General features: G+C 39.2%; 1 protein-coding gene across 1 annotated transcript in view; it reads right to left on the bottom strand.

Moving 5' to 3' along the window:
- col11a1a (collagen, type XI, alpha 1a) overlaps positions 1–20,676 on the bottom strand; it is a 93,223-nt gene that overhangs the window by 68,046 nt on the left and 4,501 nt on the right. The window contains exons 2-7 of the mRNA XM_042510329.1: positions 19,400–19,564; positions 18,120–18,333; positions 15,223–15,385; positions 4,105–4,230; positions 1,918–2,010; positions 488–583 (exon numbers count right to left, since the gene is read on the bottom strand). Coding sequence (XP_042366263.1) covers positions 488–583; positions 1,918–2,010; positions 4,105–4,230; positions 15,223–15,385; positions 18,120–18,333; positions 19,400–19,564 — 857 coding nt within the window. The remainder of the gene's footprint in view (positions 1–487; positions 584–1,917; positions 2,011–4,104; positions 4,231–15,222; positions 15,386–18,119; positions 18,334–19,399; positions 19,565–20,676) is intronic.

Genomic DNA, 20,676 nt, shown 5'->3' with positions numbered 1-20,676 from the left:
CAATACAGTAAGTTCGGCATTTGCTTGTTTATTTCTACTATCCAGACAGCCTCAGACTTTAATGTCACAATTACTTCCATATGCCCTTTTGCAATGTCTGAATGGGTCTGATGTGTTCACTTACTCAGAACTAACAAAATCTGCAGCCTTGGCCAGAAATGCATGACATGACATTAAACTATAAATAACCTCCACAATGTCCACTGCATTATTTTTTGCATGCTATGCATCCCAAGAATCCATGTTGTATGCAGGGAGGGGCAAGTGGGTCATATAAATCAAAAATTAAAAAGTCTCCCCCTGTCCATCAGTTCTGCCACACACACATAAATCTAAGTGAGTCAAAAGACACATCGATTCATTCGAATGGTTGTGTCTTTGTCATTTCATACCAGATACTTCCTTGGGTAAAATCATCCTGGTTCACATTTCCCAAAACACCCAACACTGGTTGTAAGAACAACATGAGAATGAAGATGAAGATTACCTCTTTGGGTCCGCTCGTGGCAAAGGGGGACTGAGTTTGAGTACCATCTACAGTTCCGTAGTCATAGTCTGTATTGTAATCTCCTACATTGTTTGGCTGAGTCATGTTGAAAAAAGGAAAGAAATATAAAGCGAGGGTTAACACAAAGGCTTAAACCAGAGGTTATTTGCTAGGGGTCCTACTTTGCTACTTCTACACAAAAGAGGTTAGGGAGCTCTGAGTCTGCCATCATAGATTTTCCCTTCAAGGCAGGAAAATCTTGATGGGATGTGGTCTTGTCTTTACATGAACGTTTACCCTAAAATTGCCTCTGGGTCGAGCTGGCGCTGTGGCCTGGTAGCCAGGCATCTGTCGCTTCTTCTTAGCGGCAAACTTTTTAGCTGGTGATTTTTTGGCAGCAAAGAAGTTTACGGGCTTTGTCTTAGTTTTACTGAGGGACTTTGTGGTCCTCTTCTTTTTCATGGAGACACTACGTTTCGTTCTCTGGAAGAGGGGGCGGCGACAAACAACACCAAGACAAACATGGAACATTTAAAAGTGGAAATGATTTAAAGGCACAATCCGCGATTGTTGTACAGAATCTTTTTCAACCAAGCTGTCGAGCCCCATGTGTTCCAGCAGCAGCCCATTTACAGTAGTTGGCATGCATGGTGTTTTTTAACATGATGACCATGTACATCAACTACAAGGGCTGCAACTGAAATGCTGACCATGTTAACATTAACTTAAGATCACGTAACAGTTGGGCAGAAAGAATGCTGCACAAGAACTGAGGACTGGGCCTTTTATGTGACATACAAAAGACTTTTCGGGCACATTTAAGTATCTTTCTGGGACATATGCACAAACAAAACACAGAAGATTTGCCTTTCAGCAACTCTTTAGAGTTATTTAAGTCATAAAATAGCCAAAGTGGTGAGTAGCTTTTGCTGCAGCTTCCAAAATGTAAAGTAAAATGTTGCAGAAATCCATATAAAGTATATATGTATGTATGTATGTAATAGTTTTAAAGAAGTGCTGGAATGCAAAATAACACTCAAAGCAGATGGCATTTTTCCAGTGAGAGAAGGCAGCAGCCTCATAAAACAGACACAAGGAGGACTGACAAACTGAGTATGTTTACATGCACACTCAAAATTCTACCTCGGCTGACTTACTGTAAAGTCATAATCAGAGTAGGCATAACCAGGTCAGCACACCTAGATTATTTCTCAGTCCTTCAATGCAGCAAATAGACACATTTGGCCCAAACATTCTAATTAAAATATCATCACAAAGCTGATTACTTCCAGTTACTGGAGTATCGGTGTGCACGTAAACATACAGACATTCACAGACAACACAAGACGAAGTGAGGGAAGGGATGGGTGACTGACAAGAGGAGGCATTAAAGGAAACACATCTTTTTTTCTTTTCCTTTTTTCATTTACCTGTGGTTCAGAATACTCATCGGTTGGAATGATGTCTGTGGCTCCCTCAGAGTAATCATAGAACTGAGAGTAATCTAAATCATCAGTAGTGTACTAGAGAGGTTGGGAGAGAGAGAGAGACAGAGGAGAGAGAGTGGAATGAAGAGAGGCCTTAGTGTTAGCATTAGCGCTCTTTCAGCAACAAGATGATACATGGTACATATCATCCTGGGCATGCCACATGTTCACACACTTAACACCGAAGTGTAATGCTATAATGTATTATTATGTATTATTTATAACATATTAACATATTATAATTCGATCTGCCAATAACAATTTTAGAAAATAATTATTACTTTTAAATAATCAAAGCCAAGTGTTACTAAATTAGATAATGGTCTTAATATGGTGAACAAACGAGTAAACAAATGTTCAGCGTTAGCACTAGCCATGTGGGTCTTAGCCTGCAAACATGTACGCAGATGGGATGTTAAAAAGCTCATAAAACACAGGAAAACAACAAGGAAACCTCAAAGACAGAAATACCAGCTGCATTTCAGGATTATATTGTAATGGAACGTTCTCACTGAAGCATGTAAATTGTACACCTCAGGACTTTTAAGTTCAACTAGATTAAAGGGGTCTGACTTAAAAAAGTGCACCCTCTTGTAGTTATGTAGTTTTCTTGCAGTTTCTTTTCTAGAACAGAAAAATTTAATTATACAATATAATAATACTCAGCTGAAGTGTAGGAGAAAACCCTGACTTCTAGTCATTAAAGTTTATCACTTCTTCTATCATCACTGCTGCAACATGATGCCATGCTCAACTGATTAAAAATGATGGGTTATGGTATAAGCCAGCATGTGCATTTCAGATTATTACATTAATGAAAGATACATGGATCTCTGAGGTTAAGCTAGCACTGAATTAGGTTGAGGTTCCACTTTGCTATATTAGAGCTGGTCAGTGTCGATGATTGTTTCACTTTGCCCCTTATAATCATTACAATGATTAATGGGCAAATATATATGAGGGATTAACTTGTTGCACTTAAGACTGATGCAGTTTTAAGTGTGTGGATAATTAAAATTACTGATAAATCAATGAAATAACAAGGAGATACACACATTCTACTGTGTCACTAGCTGCTGCTTGGCCTTGTTATCAACTCTTACTCACAGGAATAAGAATTATAAGTTGTAACATTTGGGGTTAATAGGCTTTTATAAATTGCAGAAAAAGAGCAAAGAAATAGAATAGTTTGCCCTATCAGCTGTTTTGATTATTACTTTCAAAATAAACATTTTACACTGTATATTAATCAATGCTGATATAACTCCTCAGCATTACTATAATCCTGCTTTCATGATAAACATACACCAAATCTAACAGGTCAGACAACTGCTGCAATGCTTATCACTGTGCGCATCATGCCACACCTCCAATCAGGGACACTGCTGCAGGCATCTTACCTCTGACAGCTGACGGCAGACACCTGCTATGACATCACTGAATGGGGTGTGTCTAGATGTACACCATGCATGGTTTCAACGTTTGATTGAGTGTGCATTTAGCCTTTAAATGAATACTATGTTGGATTTTTGTACAAAACAGTGTAAAGACTCATACAAAAGTTATTCCTCTCAATAAGCACTTATGACTGTCCTAGAAGTGAAGTGTGAGGCCATGTATTTATATGCAGAGACTCTACCCTCTGCCTGTATTTTCATACTTTGTTCTTATTTTGCTGTTTTGAGAACATTCCTCAGCAAAGTGCGTGTGTAGATAAAGTTATTTGTGCAGGCTGAATACATTTCTATGACACTGACGGTGAAAAGTTTGTAATTGGCTCATAAATAAAATTAACGTATCAAAATACTGCAACCATATTAACATTAATCAGTTATATCAACTTACAACTAACAAAGAACCCCTTTTGAATTATCATCCTGAATAGGTAAATAATTAGGTCACTAAGGCTGCAAAATGTCTGCCTCCAAATTGAAACTAAATATGAGGTCACACAGATTTATCAGTTGCAAATAAAACCTGACAGCTGCTGCAGGCCATGGACATAAGCAGTAAACAATATACAGTTCAGAGAGCATCTCATCAACATCTCCTATTAGGAAAAAAAGAAATTAATAAGGGCCCTCAGCTGGTTCCTAGTTGAACCTCCCCCACCCTCCCTCGTTGGCTGACCTCTTCCTCTGGCTCCTGGGCCTGCAGGGAATCGCTGTGGGGGGTGTCACAGTCCGGGCTGTAATGTTCACAGTAGTCATAAGCTGCTTTAGGATCAGCCACGATCAGAAATTGCTGGATGTCACCCTGCAGAAAACAGAATAAGAAACTTGTATTAGGAACAAATTTTACCCACATGTAGTCTTCTAAGACAGTTTAAAGACACACTGTACGAAATTCAAAGAGTTGTATGGACATGGTTCTCAGCATGGAGGTGGCTGAGCTGGCGGCTAGAAGCTAATGGGGCTAACTCCATACACAGCACTGACAATGGCAACAGTGGTGACAGAGCTAACACTGTTAACCAGAGGGAACCAGAGGCTGGGTGCTAAACCAAGGTGAAAACGGCATCCTGATATCAGCCGCATGAGTGCAGTGCAGACTGACAGCGATGGGCTAGCCAGTGTGATACATACATGCACTCACATTCACATAAAGTCGGACCAGCTTACACCAACCACAACAAAGCATAGAGAAGCCAGATATCACACAGAGGTAGTGTGACTTAATTCTCTGTTTAGGACGCCATTACTCCACTATATCTTTACATAACAAGTGGTTAGCTGCTATATTAATGCTCTGATTGTCACATATAGAGCCTTTAAAAATGTATATAGTTGTTATTTTCAATCACTTTTTCAAATTAGATCTATTTACAAATGTTGATGAAACCAGATCACTGGCACCATACAAAAAAAGACTGCCCACACACAGACACACACAAGGAGGTCATGCCTCATCTTGCTCACACACTCACACATACTGGGTAAAGTGGCATAAATGTAAATCTTAAACTGCAGATGTGATCTCGAAGGTCCCACACACTGACAGCGTCTAGCAGAGTAAATCCAACCCTTGTGTGATTAAACAGCTTGACACACACCCCACAGAGTCCACACTCACATGGTGCATGGAGGAAACGAAGTTCAGACACTGGGGGAGTTATTATTATCAGCGCCAGGGTTTACCTCAGGACATCAAATAAACATGTATCATCAAGACACAAGCAACACCTGGCATGGCTTTGAGTGCTACAGTAAAAACTCTCTCAGTGAGGTTTCCTCTTGAGCATTTACACTTTACTGTTGCAGTACTGTTTTATGTTTATGTCAACTATAAAAAGTCCTGCCATTATACAAATCTTTTTCCTAACTTTTTAACAAACATTTTCAGATCCTTGCCAAAATGGTATCTTTTTTTTTTTTTTTTTTTTACACATAAATAACATTGTTACGGATCACAAAATCAGTCAAGCTCTGATTCAAACGCAGCTGTCAACAGCTTTTAATTTAAAGTCTTAGCTCACAAGACCACATGGTTACTGATGGTGTCTGGTGCAATGAGTGTCAAAGGAGATTGGGCTAAAATTAATCCATTTCTAAAAATGTCACTTGGAAAAAAAGAAAGCGTACTGTGCAAAAACAAACAATATACAATGGCTTTGTCTGAAAACTATTAAAATAGCCAACACAGGAAAGAGTAAAACCTTAAAAATCTCAGACGGGGTTTGAGAAAGTTACTCAGACCACAATGTTCTCTCTATGGTTGGGACGCGATACCACAATGCTTGACACCATTCTAGCGCTGTCTCGCCTTGTTATCAGTCCTACTGCCAAAGCCCACAGCTCACTGCAAGACAGTGAACATATTGGCGAAAGCATCTGGATTTTTCTTTGCAGTCTGTAATTGCTCGAACCCAGTTCCTGGAGGCTGGTTTTTGAGCCTTTATACACATTGCAAAGACGGCTGAGGGGGGTTCTTGGGTGGTGGAAGAAGGGGAATGTCTTTAGTTAGGATGTTTGGCAGGCGAGCACACAGGGATGCCTGAGCCCAAAGGTAAAATCCCAATGCACTTGTGTGAGCAGGGACACTATATGTTGGAGAACAGAACAGTCGATTGGCAGAGAAATGAAGCAGGCTGTGACTTGTCAAGAGAATGTGTGTGTGTGTGTGTGTGTGTGTGTGTGTGTGTGTGTGTGTGTGTGTGTAAGAGAGAGAGAAAGTGTATTCTCCCTGTGTTAAAACTACATCAATGGATCCTTAACATGTACCTTAGTATAAACATCCATATGCTAAGGCTTGTCCCATGGAAAAACAAATAGCGTTTCTTGAAGCTTTTTCAGTGTAACCATCCATCAACATCCCTTTGCACAACGTCAGTCTGACAGTGCAGAGATTCCTCCATGTGTGCCGCTGAGTGGGTGGGTGGAATGCTACTTTGATTTTGCTCCCTGGCTGATACATCTCTATCAATTAAAGCATGCGTTTTAAGTAAAGCACAGTGCATCTACACACCAAATTTGAAACCCTAACAAAAGACACATTCTACCTTTCTCAGTCAGCCACGACATTTACAGGTTTTTAGCCCATTCCGCAGATTTCCAAATGTCTGATTTTATCTTACTGTTGTGTCTCATTTCAACATTCATATTTAATGGCCCAATCCCAGTTCTTCTGCACATAGCAAGGTATTATACTGCAGGTATGACAGTTGTAATGGCTACAATAACATGATAACACAGTGCAACAAGGGCAGTATCTTACTTTTATGAGTGTTAAACATAAGCTGATATATGATGACTGTTAAAATGCATATAATATTTATGAACTTTGCAAAAGCCAACAAAGTACTTTTCGTGACTAATCTAATAAAAAATACCTGGTAAAAAGAAAATCCTGTGTCCCTATGTTGATTGGCCATTTATGTATTGTGAAATGCCAAAAATGTCATGAAAAAATAACATCAGACTATTTCTCTCTGTTCCTGTAGAAAAGTTTGAGTTGTTTAATGACTCATTAACAAAAGATTATCCATTTAAATGAGACTCTGGGTAACTAGCAAGCCAAACCAGTCATATAAAACCACATTTCAGCACTTGTGGGTTTCAGTAGCAAACAGGGCAATATCAAGAGAGACAGGAAGGGATGTGTCTTTGGATACCAGTGGACCAAACCTTTGTTTTCGTTTCCAACACAATGTGGCGGAGGTCTAATTAATTCACCTCTCCCTCGTCCCTCTCCCACTTTAACAAAGAAGGTGTGTGTGTGTGGAGCCAACAGTCCACTTTCCTGTGGCTCCACATTGTGCTAAACTCTCAACCTGCTTTTATTTTAGCAGTCCAATCAAATGCAAAGGATATTTAAATCCCTCTTATAACTGTGTTCCACTAAAATAATGTGTTTACCAGAAAATATGTCAAAATACAAATACTAAAAATGCTCCAACTTCTGTTTCACTTGGACTTTAAAGCACTTGTTTGACATTTTGGGAAATGTTCCTATTTGATTTCTTGCTGGGAGTTTGATGAGAAAGTCAAATACCACTTAATGTATGGTAAATATGAACCAGCAGCTAGCTGTGTCCAAAGGTAACAAAATTCACCTAAATAGTTCACTAATGTTATATAATCCCTGCAACTAATGGCTCCAGGAATATATACAACAGAGAGATGTAAGAATAGTTACTCATTAATAAGACCTTTTATGTGGTATCTAGTCCTTTAACATTTGTGGACAAAAACAAAAACAACATTTCAGGCTATGAAGATATGAGCAAACAGGTCATTTTAATCCTTGGTGTCCTAGTTGTAAGAAGAAATGTGCACCATTCCTGAAAGACATAACATCATCATTGAAAACATTTACTACACTGACCATGAAAAGACAAAACTGAACTGCCAAGTGGGCATGGGACAGCAGTATACCTAGGTGCCAGGTCTGAAAAGGCTTCAGCTGAGTGTGTGTCTGACTGAATGTGTGTTTGGGAAGGCTTGACAGAGAAAGAGAGATCAAGCCTTGTCCTGAGTCAAGTTGACATGTATTACCTCATGTGTCACCCTAAGACCAACAGTGAATGCTTGAACCCTGCCTAGAGTCAGCTCTAATTAGTCCATGTCTGAGAGCCACCCGTCTGCACACAAATAGGCTGTGGAGACTTGGTGTTCAACCTGCAGTCCATATCAGCACAACTAGGAGACATCTGACTGTGTCATGGGAGGACATGAGCATCGTGACAGACACATTTAACAATACATGTCCATGGAAACAAGGAAAGATAAAATGATCATATACTGTAGGGGTTAGTAAAGCATAAAAACAAGTCTAGGTTTAAAAGATGCGCTGATGATCACCCAAAGGAATCAAATAATCATCTTTTCACTTGCCAAAGTATTTATTTATTGACAAGTTTCTTCTTTTAATGATGCATTAACCTGTCTTTCCAAAAGTAAGAGCCGAGTCACCAAACAAACAAGAGCCAAGTCACAAATCCAAGACAAGCCAAGTAAGAAACTGATGTCAACTCAGGAAGGGAACACCAAGAGGGATCCAGAGACAGACAGGCAGGGATTTAGAGAGAGCAGCTGGGATGGTAAAAGATGTTTTGTGCTGGGAAACACCTGGGGAGAATTATGCTGAGGCTCTGGGCCTGTCTTCCATTGTGGACTGCTGAGATAAAAGCCCTTGGCAACTTGGAGCAAAGCCAGAGTCTCCAAAATATGCCCCTCCTGGCTACAGCAGAGCACAGTATAGCACAGAAACAGGCCCACGAGGCTGTGTGTTAATGACTGCCGTGTCAGAGGTCAACGAGAAAACAGAGAGGCTGAAAGAGAGAAGCAGGGTCAAGATCAACAGCTGAGACTTGTGAATCCTTGCGGAAATCCATTTACAACTCTGTACCTGTTGTACCCTCTGCTTTGTTATGCATTCTTGGCAGTATTCACCTCAAGTGGAGCTTATGAAGCATTATAATGCATCATTAACACTTGAAAAACCTTGAAGAGCATGATAACTGTACTATCAAAGAATAATAAACAGTATTATAGTAAATTGAAACAAAAACAGGACTTAGAACAAAAAATAAAAAAGACAATATAGCAGTAGTAGTATAGTGCATGTAATGGCATTATACTTAACTATTTGATTTTTATTGAGATTTCTTCTTTGATAGAGAGGAAATAGTTCCTACATGAAACTGCTCACAAGTTCCGTGGATTATTTTGAGTAGCCAATTCATGATTTTTGGAAAGAGACACTGTTGAGTTTATCAAATGTATTTGAGCGCCACGAGCCAAGTGCAGATTTCTGACTTACACTGGATTACTCACAACCAAAAGACACCTACTAGTAGAGCCATTGAATCATTTTAAGTTGATACTTTCAGTTTTTCATACTAGGATTGGATAACATCTGATATCTTTTCACCTTGACCTCACACTGGGCACAAGGCACCATGCAATGTAAATACACATGGAAGTGGTCAAAGGTTACATCAGTACACAGTAACAGCGTTCCCATAGAGGAGCTGCATGAACATAACCTCTATGTTTCAAATGGTCAATATGCAGCACTAATTAGTTTTGTAATTATGGCTCTTTTGTCTTTTTTCTACAAAAATACAGCTGCATGTTGTAATTACAGGGCAAATGCTTAGCATCACTGAACAAATCAAAACACAAGTAGTCATCACCATCAGTCCTTTGATATACCTTTGCCCAGGGCAACACACCTTTAGTCCAACCATAACTAACTGTAATTAGACAGCCCAATGCAACAATTAGGCACTCCCCAAAAACCTATACAGTACAGTTTCTCTGAGAAGAGAGGGAAACCAAGAGACCATGAAAAGGCACAAGGAGTTTCCACACCAGAAAGCTGGAAGATCACCTCTCCAAAACACAACATTAAAAGATTGAGACAGAAAAAAGCCAGTTCATAATAGAAATGCTCTTAGAGATATGAAGTAGCTGGATTGTTTTGTGTAATTTGCACGTTATTTTAAACAATTGGCAATTATAAAAACAAATTTTGAAACTCTAATTGAGTTTCAAATGAGCAAAACAGTCAGAAGTCCCTCCTCAGTGATGCGTCTTTGACTATTGACAATCCAGGCAAAAAAAAAAAAAATCAGATCAAGCCAATGTTATTTTTAGACAAAATGCCTCTCCTGGAAATACTGCTTGTGGTGGTGTGGCATCAAGACATAGACCACCTCAACCCCATATGGTAAGACACACTGCACACTGATGAGGGTTTGCTACCCAAAAATAGAGTAGAGTGTAGGCAAGTACGTATATAAGTGTGCTCAGTTCAAACAGGTAATGTCAGCAAGGCATGAATAGATGGTCTCATGGCTTTGGCACGGTACGGAGGCCTCAAGGTGGGGAGGGTGGAGAGAGAGAAGGAGGTGGTGAGCAGGGGAGAATATGCAGTGGTAGGAGGGGGGATATGAGGAAGGCCTGACGGGGCAATGAAAGCCTCCCATTCATCTAAACCAGATCCCTTTGAGATGGTGGTCGCCTTCAACCTGGAGCAGGTATGGCATGAATAGACGTTTATGAAAAATGTGGGTCAGGGTTTGAACAAGGGAGCAAATGTTTAATTATTACTAAATTTATTCAAATCATCCAGCCCACGAAGTCAACACTAACACTGTGGTATAAAGGGGAGTAATAAATTAACTATGTTTAAATAGTCAGTGCAATAAGCTTGTCTACATATTTCTTACATTTCTCAAGTTTGTTTGTTACATTGCAATCAAATCAGAGGTCTGACAGAGAATCTGCTACGGTGCAAAATTTTGCAAGCATACCTTTCAGCAAAACTTCTATGACAACGCACAACTTTTACAATTTATTTTGTTAAACAACAACAACAACAACAACTGGTTTTAATGCAGAAGGCCAAGGTATTTCCTGCCCTTGTATATCCCAGCATGCATCAGGCCCTGTGAGGATCTCTGAGGAGAGCAGGGACAGAGAACAGACAGGAGACCTGTTCCAAAAACCACACAGAGAAGACCCTGTTAACTGACTTATGGCTCCTATTTTGAGCCCTTCACTGGCCAACCTCTGACTGGACACTCTGTTTCATACAAATGCTGATTTGAGTGCCCTCTCATAAATCTAATCAAAGCTGACAAGAGATATGAAAGCATTTCTGCTTATAAAACTTTGCACCTAAAAAAACTGGCCCTAGCCCTTCTTGGTGGAGTAATATGACATGGTTATTCCCAGTCAACCTACAATTAGATATAAGCAACATCATACTGCAAATTGATTTAATATCTTTCCCAATGATGGTCAATTAAAAATAAAAAAAAGTGATGTCATGTGATGTCTTCTACCAATGGGCTAAAATATTATTTAGTACCTTGATAAATATTTAAACATCATTCTATGTATCACCAAACTCATTTAAGTTAAATACAGTGTGATGGCAGCATTTTTTTTCAAAAGAACAAAATTCTTTTCTATTAAGCACAATTGATATTTCTTTCATTAAGTCATCTAAAAAATGGTGATCATACCTATTTTTTTAATTTAACTGTTCATCATGGAACAACTTCATGATCCTAATGGCCTCAGTATAGCACTATTTCAAACATAGCAAATAATGCACCCAAAAAAATCCAAACTACGATATAATGAGCAACACAGAAAATTAAAAAAATATATTCTGGATACACAAAATGGCTTTGCAGGACGTTGTCTCTGTTACAAGGTATACCAAAATATGGCTTTAAAACAACAGGAGTAGAAACGATCATTTAAACTTAGCTTCAGAATAATGACAAGTCATACTCCATAAACAAACCAGCATCCTCTCTCAAGCAAACACTGCCCCCATACAGCCTGTCAGTGACGTTTACTTCCCACCAGAGTAGACTGTGAGTGTCATGACAATTCAGCCATTGTCTGTTATTATTTACATCCGCCTGACCCCATGTCAGTGTCCAGCTCTAAATGAACTGTGCCTCAAAGCATAACATTCAAATCACTGACTGTGGAGGTAAAATCATATTCTAAATTCCAAAAGGTTGAAGTGAAATGTTTAAGTTGAATTGAAATGTTTAAGTTGAAAGATGTCTCACTAGTTGGTATTGAGAAGCAGTCTAAGCAAAAAGTGTCTTATATTGCAAAAGAATGTGTCCATTACTGTGCCATCATTTTGCTTCGCTTTTCTGTAGATGACGCTTTGCCTCTGTATGTTGCCTTATGTCTGTCCAAGGCTACTGATCCTTATGCTGGCAATCCAATTCTATGTATTCTACAACAATCTGTCAATATGCATCACTTTCTGTGATGGTTTTTTTCCAGACATGGGGTGTGTGGGATAGCAACTGAAAAAGCCTTCACAAACTGGCAGCTCCAAATCAACACTATGTTATCATATTTGGTGAAACAGATAACACATCAAGAGGTTCAATTAACTTCCACTGACACTAAATTCAAACATATTATTTGCAGATGTTTGACTTTCCTAGCAGCACTAACTACACATAGGAGTAAAGGCTAAAGGTCAATTGCCAAGTGCCTAATGATAAAATCTGATACTTTTTAACATATTATTTTACAAACAGGGAGTGATAACCTAGAACACATTACATTTATCTTTTGGAGCATCACCAGCGACATGTAATATGTACTTAAGTAACAAGCACAAGTCTAAAAATGTTTCAAAAAGGCGCTAAATACAAATGTCAAACATGCAAAAATGGACAACAGTGGCACGATTTAAAAAAAATACTTCACCCACAAATGACCATTTTAAAACTGGCGACTAAGTAAACACGGTCTTCATAACAATAGCAAAACAATATTAAAACATCCTTTTACAAAGTCTCACAATATTTAAAACATTTATAGCGCACCCTGAGCATGCCTGGACACACACATGAGTTTGAGTTCAGACTCACAGGCTTGCCCAGGTGCATAGAAAAGTTTTAGTGAAAATGCATGTTTGGAAAGTGCTGAACATACGAAATGAGACTTGGATTATACTGCACGAGTCGTTTGAGATGCTGACCTTCTTTACTTTAATTTGTGAGGAATATTGGTCTTTCTTGGATTCTCCATCCATTCTCCAAAAATCTTCACAAATTAGAGGTAACAGAGAAACTGAGGTACAAATGGTCATTTTGCTGGTGAAGAATAACTGGTTCCAGATTTATCTGTTCCAAACAAGGTCTCTTCTACCAGGGTTGCTAGCTCTCCTTGAGTCACAGTGTATAGCCATGAGGGAAAATGGATTTTATATTGAAGCAGACACATCCTTGGCACCTCACACTTACAACTGACTTATTGTAAAAGCAGCAGTCTTTCATCTCTAGAGCCAACTAACACGTGCTTACATGACAGAGTCATAATACAATCATGTCTGCCATCAATCTAATCATGTTAGAAATCCATTCATTGGTGGGTCACTTCACCACTTCGCTTTAAGTCAAAACAAATCATCCGATTAAAAGTCAACAACAATTCAACAAGGCCAGTTATTTTTTGGTAAACCTATTACACGTGAAACTCCCATGGCACTAAGTGTCTCTAATTACAAGGTAAAGAGAAGCTTTAACAAAGGATCTGAGAAGTCTGAGAATTTGACAGAGAGCCCATGTGTGCTTTGCAGAAAAACAAACAAACAAGCAATAATGATGTACAAAGGTGGCCAAGCTCAACTGCTTAGACATGGCTGAGGTTCAAACCTCCCCAAATATCACAAAATGTAGTCACCAGGTAAGGGGGATTTTGATACATCTCAGGAGAAGTCATTTTATCATCATCAATCATCAAAATCAAAAATATAGATTTTTTCCTCTTACCTATAGTTCTGTATATTAATTGTTTTGATGTAAGTAGCAGGGTGATGGAAATATCAACCATAGAGTTGTCTGCCTTCTCTCAAACAGAACTAGATGGCACTCTGCTTGAGGTGCTCAGAGCGACAGCAGTGTCTTTTTCCAGAAATTATGACCATGTTACTCAAGATCCACAGACCTTGTTGCAAACAGTTTCAAATTGAAACTTTTTTATTTTTTTACCAAACTACACCCACCAACCGTATTACGCACAGAAGCAAGAGTGCATCTACTGCTGGTTCACCTGAGCTAACTAGTATTACAGCTCAGCTGAGGAGGATGCAATCAACGTTTACATGTTGCACTGTCAAAAGCATGAAAATCTTAACCAGGAGTAGATGCATGCTTCCCTCTGCGCAGTTACATGGTTAGTGAGTGTAGTTTGGTAAAACCAAAATCATTCCTACATTTAACTGCTTACAACAAGGTCCATGGATCTTCTTGAGTAAGTGTGTCATTATTTCTGGAATGAGACATTACTATCAAATTTTTCAAACATATTTTTTGGTACTTCGACCACCACAAGATGAGTGTCATCTAGTGTCACTATATGCAAATGAGGGAGACATCTTAACAGCCAATATCTGCAGCACTCAGCAACTCACACCAATACAGTCTAGTTTTATAATTAGAACTACAGGTAAATGAAAAAATCTGTGTTCTTTGATTTTAGTGAACTGTCCCTTCAAGAATAAAAAATACAGCAAAATCAAATTATAGAAAGACAGTTACAGCCTGTCTAGTTCTTGAAACATTCAACTGTACCATTAAACAGGCAGCTGTAGAGTGGTTTAATCCATTGTTTGAGTCAGTGATAATCTCCACAGTCCCCTTATTGATTATTTTAATTGTAGAATGTCTGTATATAAGACACTTAAGTAGTGCTGGTTTGTAGTCTATGTTTATTGTAACTTTGAAAGGCTGCAAGCAGCAAGATAATACTGTATAATGTGCCTGTTTGACCACTGCATGTAACCTGGGCTTGTCACACTCCAAAATTTTTCAAACAACACACTGACCAAGTGACCCATGTGGTCAAGCAGCAGATTAAAAACAACAAAAGCCAAAAAAACGTCTGCTAGAACTCTATCATAAAACTATACTATAGCACAAAGTCAAGCACAATCAGCTAAGATTAAAGGCCTCAGATATTTCAGATATATATATGATGCAAGTCCACCATGGTTTCTATCATCTCCACATTTCTTCTTGGCAGCATCAAAGTTGTTCAGGGTTGCCTCGATGGGACACAAACTAAAACCTCCATGGGAAATCTAAACACACTGTAAGTAATACTTTGTGGGGATTTTTTTTAGTTGTAGATGGTTGCTACATTATTTCTATTCAATATGCCAATAAGTAACTTAGCAGTAGTGACAACAGCTTAAGTCACTCAGTCACAATAGACAAGTTCACCCAGTCCACCACCACAGTGAAAACTTTACCTGGAAAACCTCCTCATCCAGGATCCTGGTGCCGAACACAGTGATGCCATTGGTGCTGATGGTACCATGGTCACTCCTCAGGAGAGGCTTGGTGATCTTCTTCTTACAGTCTACGATGATGGTGACCGTCTGCTTCTCCACACTGATAGCTACACGATGCCACCTGGTAAAGGACACAACAAGGAGAGGTGAAAAATAAAGGAAGCCAAAGTCTATCAGTACAGGAGTTTATTGTTAAGTCATTGTGAGAGACTGAAGTGACTGTATCACATGTAGGGCATCTTAAGGGACTGTAAGTGCATATTGTGAGTGCATGATAACTACTGAAATCAGAGGATGATATAAAATAAAAACTGCCAGTATTAGGCAATGACAATGAATACTTTGTGGGGCCTAAAGTTATGTGCTGTGTTTAGTTATGCAATTAATTTGAAAATTTAACATTTTGTGGCATTCTCAGGAAATCTTATCAGCACTTCTGATGTGAGAGAAATTGAATGCTCTGTTGTACAATGTTATTATAAGAACCAAATGCTTTAAGAAACATGTACCTCAGAGTTATGTTTGATATGTTTTGATCAATAACACCTATAGATGCAAGGGTTTAACCGGGGTCACACGTGAGTCTGACACCTCCCTCGCCTCTGGACCGTTTGCCACTGCACTTAAGGGCTATTGCATACCAGGCAGCAGTGGACCACATTCTTGCCCCCACACTCTGGCCCTGTTTAACACGGGATTACACTCATTAAACTCCAAACTTAATCCTCCTTCTGGGTTACTCGGCATGACAGACATGGTGAACATTGTGGAAAGTGTGTGTCAGGATCCAGGAAGGCCTGCCTTGCCAGAGCAGGAGACACACAGTCAAAACATTGTTCTGAGGTGGAAGATGAGACCTGGCACCACTGTAGCTCAAGATGGCAATATCAGAAGTGTTTATCACAGGTCCATATATATCGGATATCATATTAATACATCTGTATGGTAAATCTTGTTATCTAAATGTCAAATTCCTTTGAACACAGCTAGCTATACAGACACATTCCAAGCCAAGCAATAGAGCTCTGAGGAAAATAAATGTGCAATACTTTCTGGGCTTAGCAGTACAGCAGGAAGGATTACTCGTCACCTTATATGGCAGAAAAGCAAATGTTGACTTGCATAGTTTTAAACAGTTTCTCTGAATTCTGAAGTACATTACAATCAAGAGAAGAGTAACATTGTCTTTAAAAAAGCAAGAATTAGTTCAATCTTTTGAGAAGCATGTTTAAAGAGCTTAAATGAGATCAAGCTGAGGGTGCACAGTGCAACAACTCACTTGAAATCCTCCCATTCTCCTCCCCTTCTCTTTAAAGAAAGGATAATGCTCTTTTTCGCCTCATCAGTATCATCATTGTGCCTCTCTTTTCAAGCTTTGCATATGCCTCTTAGTAACAATGAATACATCTGTAGGGATTGCAGACCGTAAGCAGCCTGAGCTGTAGTCAGTGAAGATTTAGACAAGGCCTGGAGCTGGAACACATCCAGACCAAGAAGTGTTAGAAATCCTCCACAGAGAACACTGCCTCTTAGACAGTGGGTCACAAAAACTAAACACTGGACCAAATAGCCCTGTAAGACTAACACAAAGAGGGCTGGGAGAGTTAACGCCTTCTCTTTGGTGCAACCTTCACATGGAGCTTGCACATAAGATATTGCTGACATGAGATTTTTGAAGAATTTATACTAAGCTTCCTTTTATCATGATAACTGTGTACACACTAGATCTCATTTAAAGCCAATTTGGGTCACAACAATATTGTGACCGGGTTATGACTTCCTTCAAAAGCTCAAAAAACAAACCATCCTCACATGTTCAGCAAGTGAAAAAAAACTTTAATAACACTGGAAAGCACTATAAAACACAATCTCAAATGATGCATTTTTCCCAGCAGCCTATCTGTTTATTTATTCCCCCTTGCCCCGGCACACGGGCTCATGTCAGCTAAGCCAAAGCTCTGAGTGAGAGTTCTAGGATTTCTGAACCTGGGAGCAGATAATCAGTTTTATGCTAAAAGGTTAGGAGAACTGATTCTGGTTGGGTGAGGTAATCCAAGGGGGTACAAAAGGAAGTTTAGGACTGCCCCTTTCCCCTCCTTCCTCACCCCCCTCTCTAAAATAACAGAGGCAGTGAGTTCATGGATGAGGTCAGGTTGTCCATAGCAGTCCCTGCTGTGCCCCAATAATCCAGTGTCTCCCTGTCTCTGACCTGTCTCTGTGCCCATGGACCCCCGATGAGATGGATAATCCGGTCATGAGCACCTGTGGTGCAAAAATGGGAAGATCTGGGTTGTTTTCTTGCTTTTGTCAAGAAGAACAAGTCAGAGGAAATCAGAAAATGTTTGAGTGTTTGAATTATGTAGTTGATTTGGTATTTTTAAGTTTTAAGATGCTAAAAATGCCCGTGAAATCACTCCACCTATAATTAGGATGCATATTTGTGTATACTCACGAGGAAGTTAATCAAAATACAGAATAATCCATCTGCTTTTCCATAGATAACCAATGTATTGATTAATCACAAAATATATGGTACAATGAGAAGACTGCTGAGAAGGAGTTTTTAGGAACATCTGTCATGCAGTTATTTGGTCAAGAAGTGGCAATAGAAATGCTGAAAAGAGAAAACTGGCATGGCCTGGATGGTATGAACATTTTTAAAAAAACATGAATTGCACATGTTTTATGGGGTTTTTTTTGCGCCTTCTAGCATTTTCAACCCTGACCCTTGGTCACCCACAACAACTTTGCTCCCCTCCCTGCATGCTAAAACACACATAATCAGCTTCAACTGAAAGTCTGTGGTTGTGTTTGAGTGTGTTATTATGTGAGTGGACGTTTGAGATTTGACATACTTTCCGTCAGCAAGGTTCAGAGTACGGAACAGAGGGTAGTCCTCCGGCACTGGCTTGCCAGTCTGATCCTCATACAGGAAGACGGGTGAACGTCCCACTTCCACACCCAGCTGCTGGACTCCCTGCTGGTTGTAAATAGACAGCAAGAAGGACTGGAGGCCTGATTTGGGGCGCACTGTGGTCAAGATGGAGAAGTCCTCAGGGAAAACACCTCCTGCACCGCAAAAAGAAATAGGAGGGATAGAAAAGACAGGTGAATAGGACAGTGAGTAACACAGGACACTTGCAATATGACTGACAAGTTAAAAAATATGGTACAAAACAGATGCAACCAGACTTCAATGCAACCAGGCCTAAGTTTTATGAGTTTTCTCTACTTCTTAACTTGTTTGATCACACTGCATCACTGATGAATGTAACATAAAGATTGTAAATAAAGATAGATCATGCGTTTCCACTTCCTCCAACTATACAAAAATGAAGCCAAAATATCCCACATATGACCACTACCATCTTGCTCTGGTGACATCATTTGAAGGCACCGTTTGCATAGTGTGATCAAAGGGCGGAGCCAAGATATAGTTCCCACCTATACAGCTTTTTGGCCCAATCACAAGTCAATCACAGCTGTCAATCATGACATCACACCCCCTTTTTAAAGTACCAAATAACTAATTAAAACCAAACGTATCAAAATAACAAACACTTCAGCATAAATCAGCATAAATGCCACATAAAATGTTTGAAATAATCTATGGGAAAAAAATGATTTGACATGTATCCAGTGTCTTTAGTTTGGTTCATGTACACGTCTGGAGATGTTTTGGCTTCACTTTTTGGAAGCTGACATGTCATCCATCTTTATATACACTCTATGATATAATACTGTAATGATGTGACCTGGAGCCGCTTCATTAAAGCTTTTACATGTCTTCATTTTAACCTTGATAGTTATAAAATATAAAATACTTAATATTGTCCTCTGTTTGAGGCGCATCTATAACAGTGTTTTGGGCCTCCAAGAATACAACAGCATCATACACATCCTCTAAATTATGACTTTTAATCCAGAACTCCTGTAAATGTTTTGTTCTTTGCATGTTAGTCTAGATTTTTATCTGAAAGGTTTTAGAGAGACTGAAAAACAAAAGCCTGTTTCAAAATAACACTATATAACGTAATAAAGAGAAGAATCCATTTTCAAAAGACACCTTTGAAACACACTAACAAGTTTACACACGGTAGTTAAAAGAGGTTAAAGGTTGTGAAGTGTATCTTACCGGGAAATAACTGCGTGGTGGGGGCACTGATCTGGACCTGCTTGGCAACTCTGTAAGCTGAGTCCGGCTTTGATGCTCTTCGGTTTGTGCAAAGTCCTGAAGTTTTCGTCACTCCTTCGGGGTAATTTTGAAATTCTAATACTTTTAGCACATCCACTGGCTCTGCTGATCAGGGGAGCAGATAAAACATCAGTTAGATTCAGCACATGGATGATGGATGATAGCATGAAGAAGGATACTATATCAAAGTTATATAGCAGGGTTTCACAGTTTAATACATTTATATATCCCTGTGTGGTTCTGGTTGATAAAAACAGGTTGGTTATCAAGCCAAGCATGATTCAGGTAGACAAGGAGGATTAACCCAATTTATACTGTAGACTGTTCACGGATTCCCTCATCATGAACAGTCCATACCAGTACCAGTATCTGTTAACCCTCTCTCATTAGAATGACACCATGATACATTTTTCACAGAATGATTGATGCAATGTTCTCAATATATGATCAAGCTTTTCATAAAATTTACACAACGACATACCTCCCAGTAAAAAAACATGTCGAAATAGGAAATGTTGCTTTCCTGTGGCTCTACAGGCTCATCTGACAAGAAATGTCTTTGTCAAGGCCATCCAAAGAGCATATTGAACAACGTGCCAACAGAGATCTAGTTCTACAACACCTGGATAAGTTTACCTTGATAAGGGTCACCAAAAGCTTTCTGGGTTTCCATTCTCTTCAATCTGATGCACTTTATATAAAGGGACCTGTGTGGTGATGGTGACCATAGAGACCCATGGGAACACTTTATAATTATGCCACTTCATCAGAACACCCTTTCGGTATAAAACAGTAGCTTGGTGTACATGTTACAGGAGACACCAAAGTGCTGCAGTATACTGACCCTCTGTTACATGAGCCATTTGTGTCTGGGAGATATTCTATGATTCAAGTCTAATAAAAATAAAATTTGTCCAGAATGAGACCATAAACAACAAACTTACATGCTTCACTTTCTAACAATATAGTCCATACTCTGCAGTGCAAATGTTATTCTATTGCTATAGACAACATTTTCAGAGAGAGTAAAATAAACAGTAAGCGGGTACTATGAATAAAGCCAATAGAAAAGCTTCAAATCCATATATTAAAATAAAAACAGGTGCTCACTTCACTCTACTGAGCATGGCATTATCTGACTAAGCCAGGCAATACAATGGCAGACTGTTACATGGCATAACACTAATCTGTTTTTGTGGGGTAAATAAGCATACCAA

The sequence above is a fragment of the Plectropomus leopardus genome, chromosome 21 (assembly GCF_008729295.1).
Source record: "Plectropomus leopardus isolate mb chromosome 21, YSFRI_Pleo_2.0, whole genome shotgun sequence".
Lineage (NCBI taxonomy): Eukaryota > Metazoa > Chordata > Actinopteri > Perciformes > Serranidae > Plectropomus > Plectropomus leopardus.
Note: the sequence above shows the minus strand (reverse complement) of the source record. Positions and strands in the feature narration are given on the sequence as shown.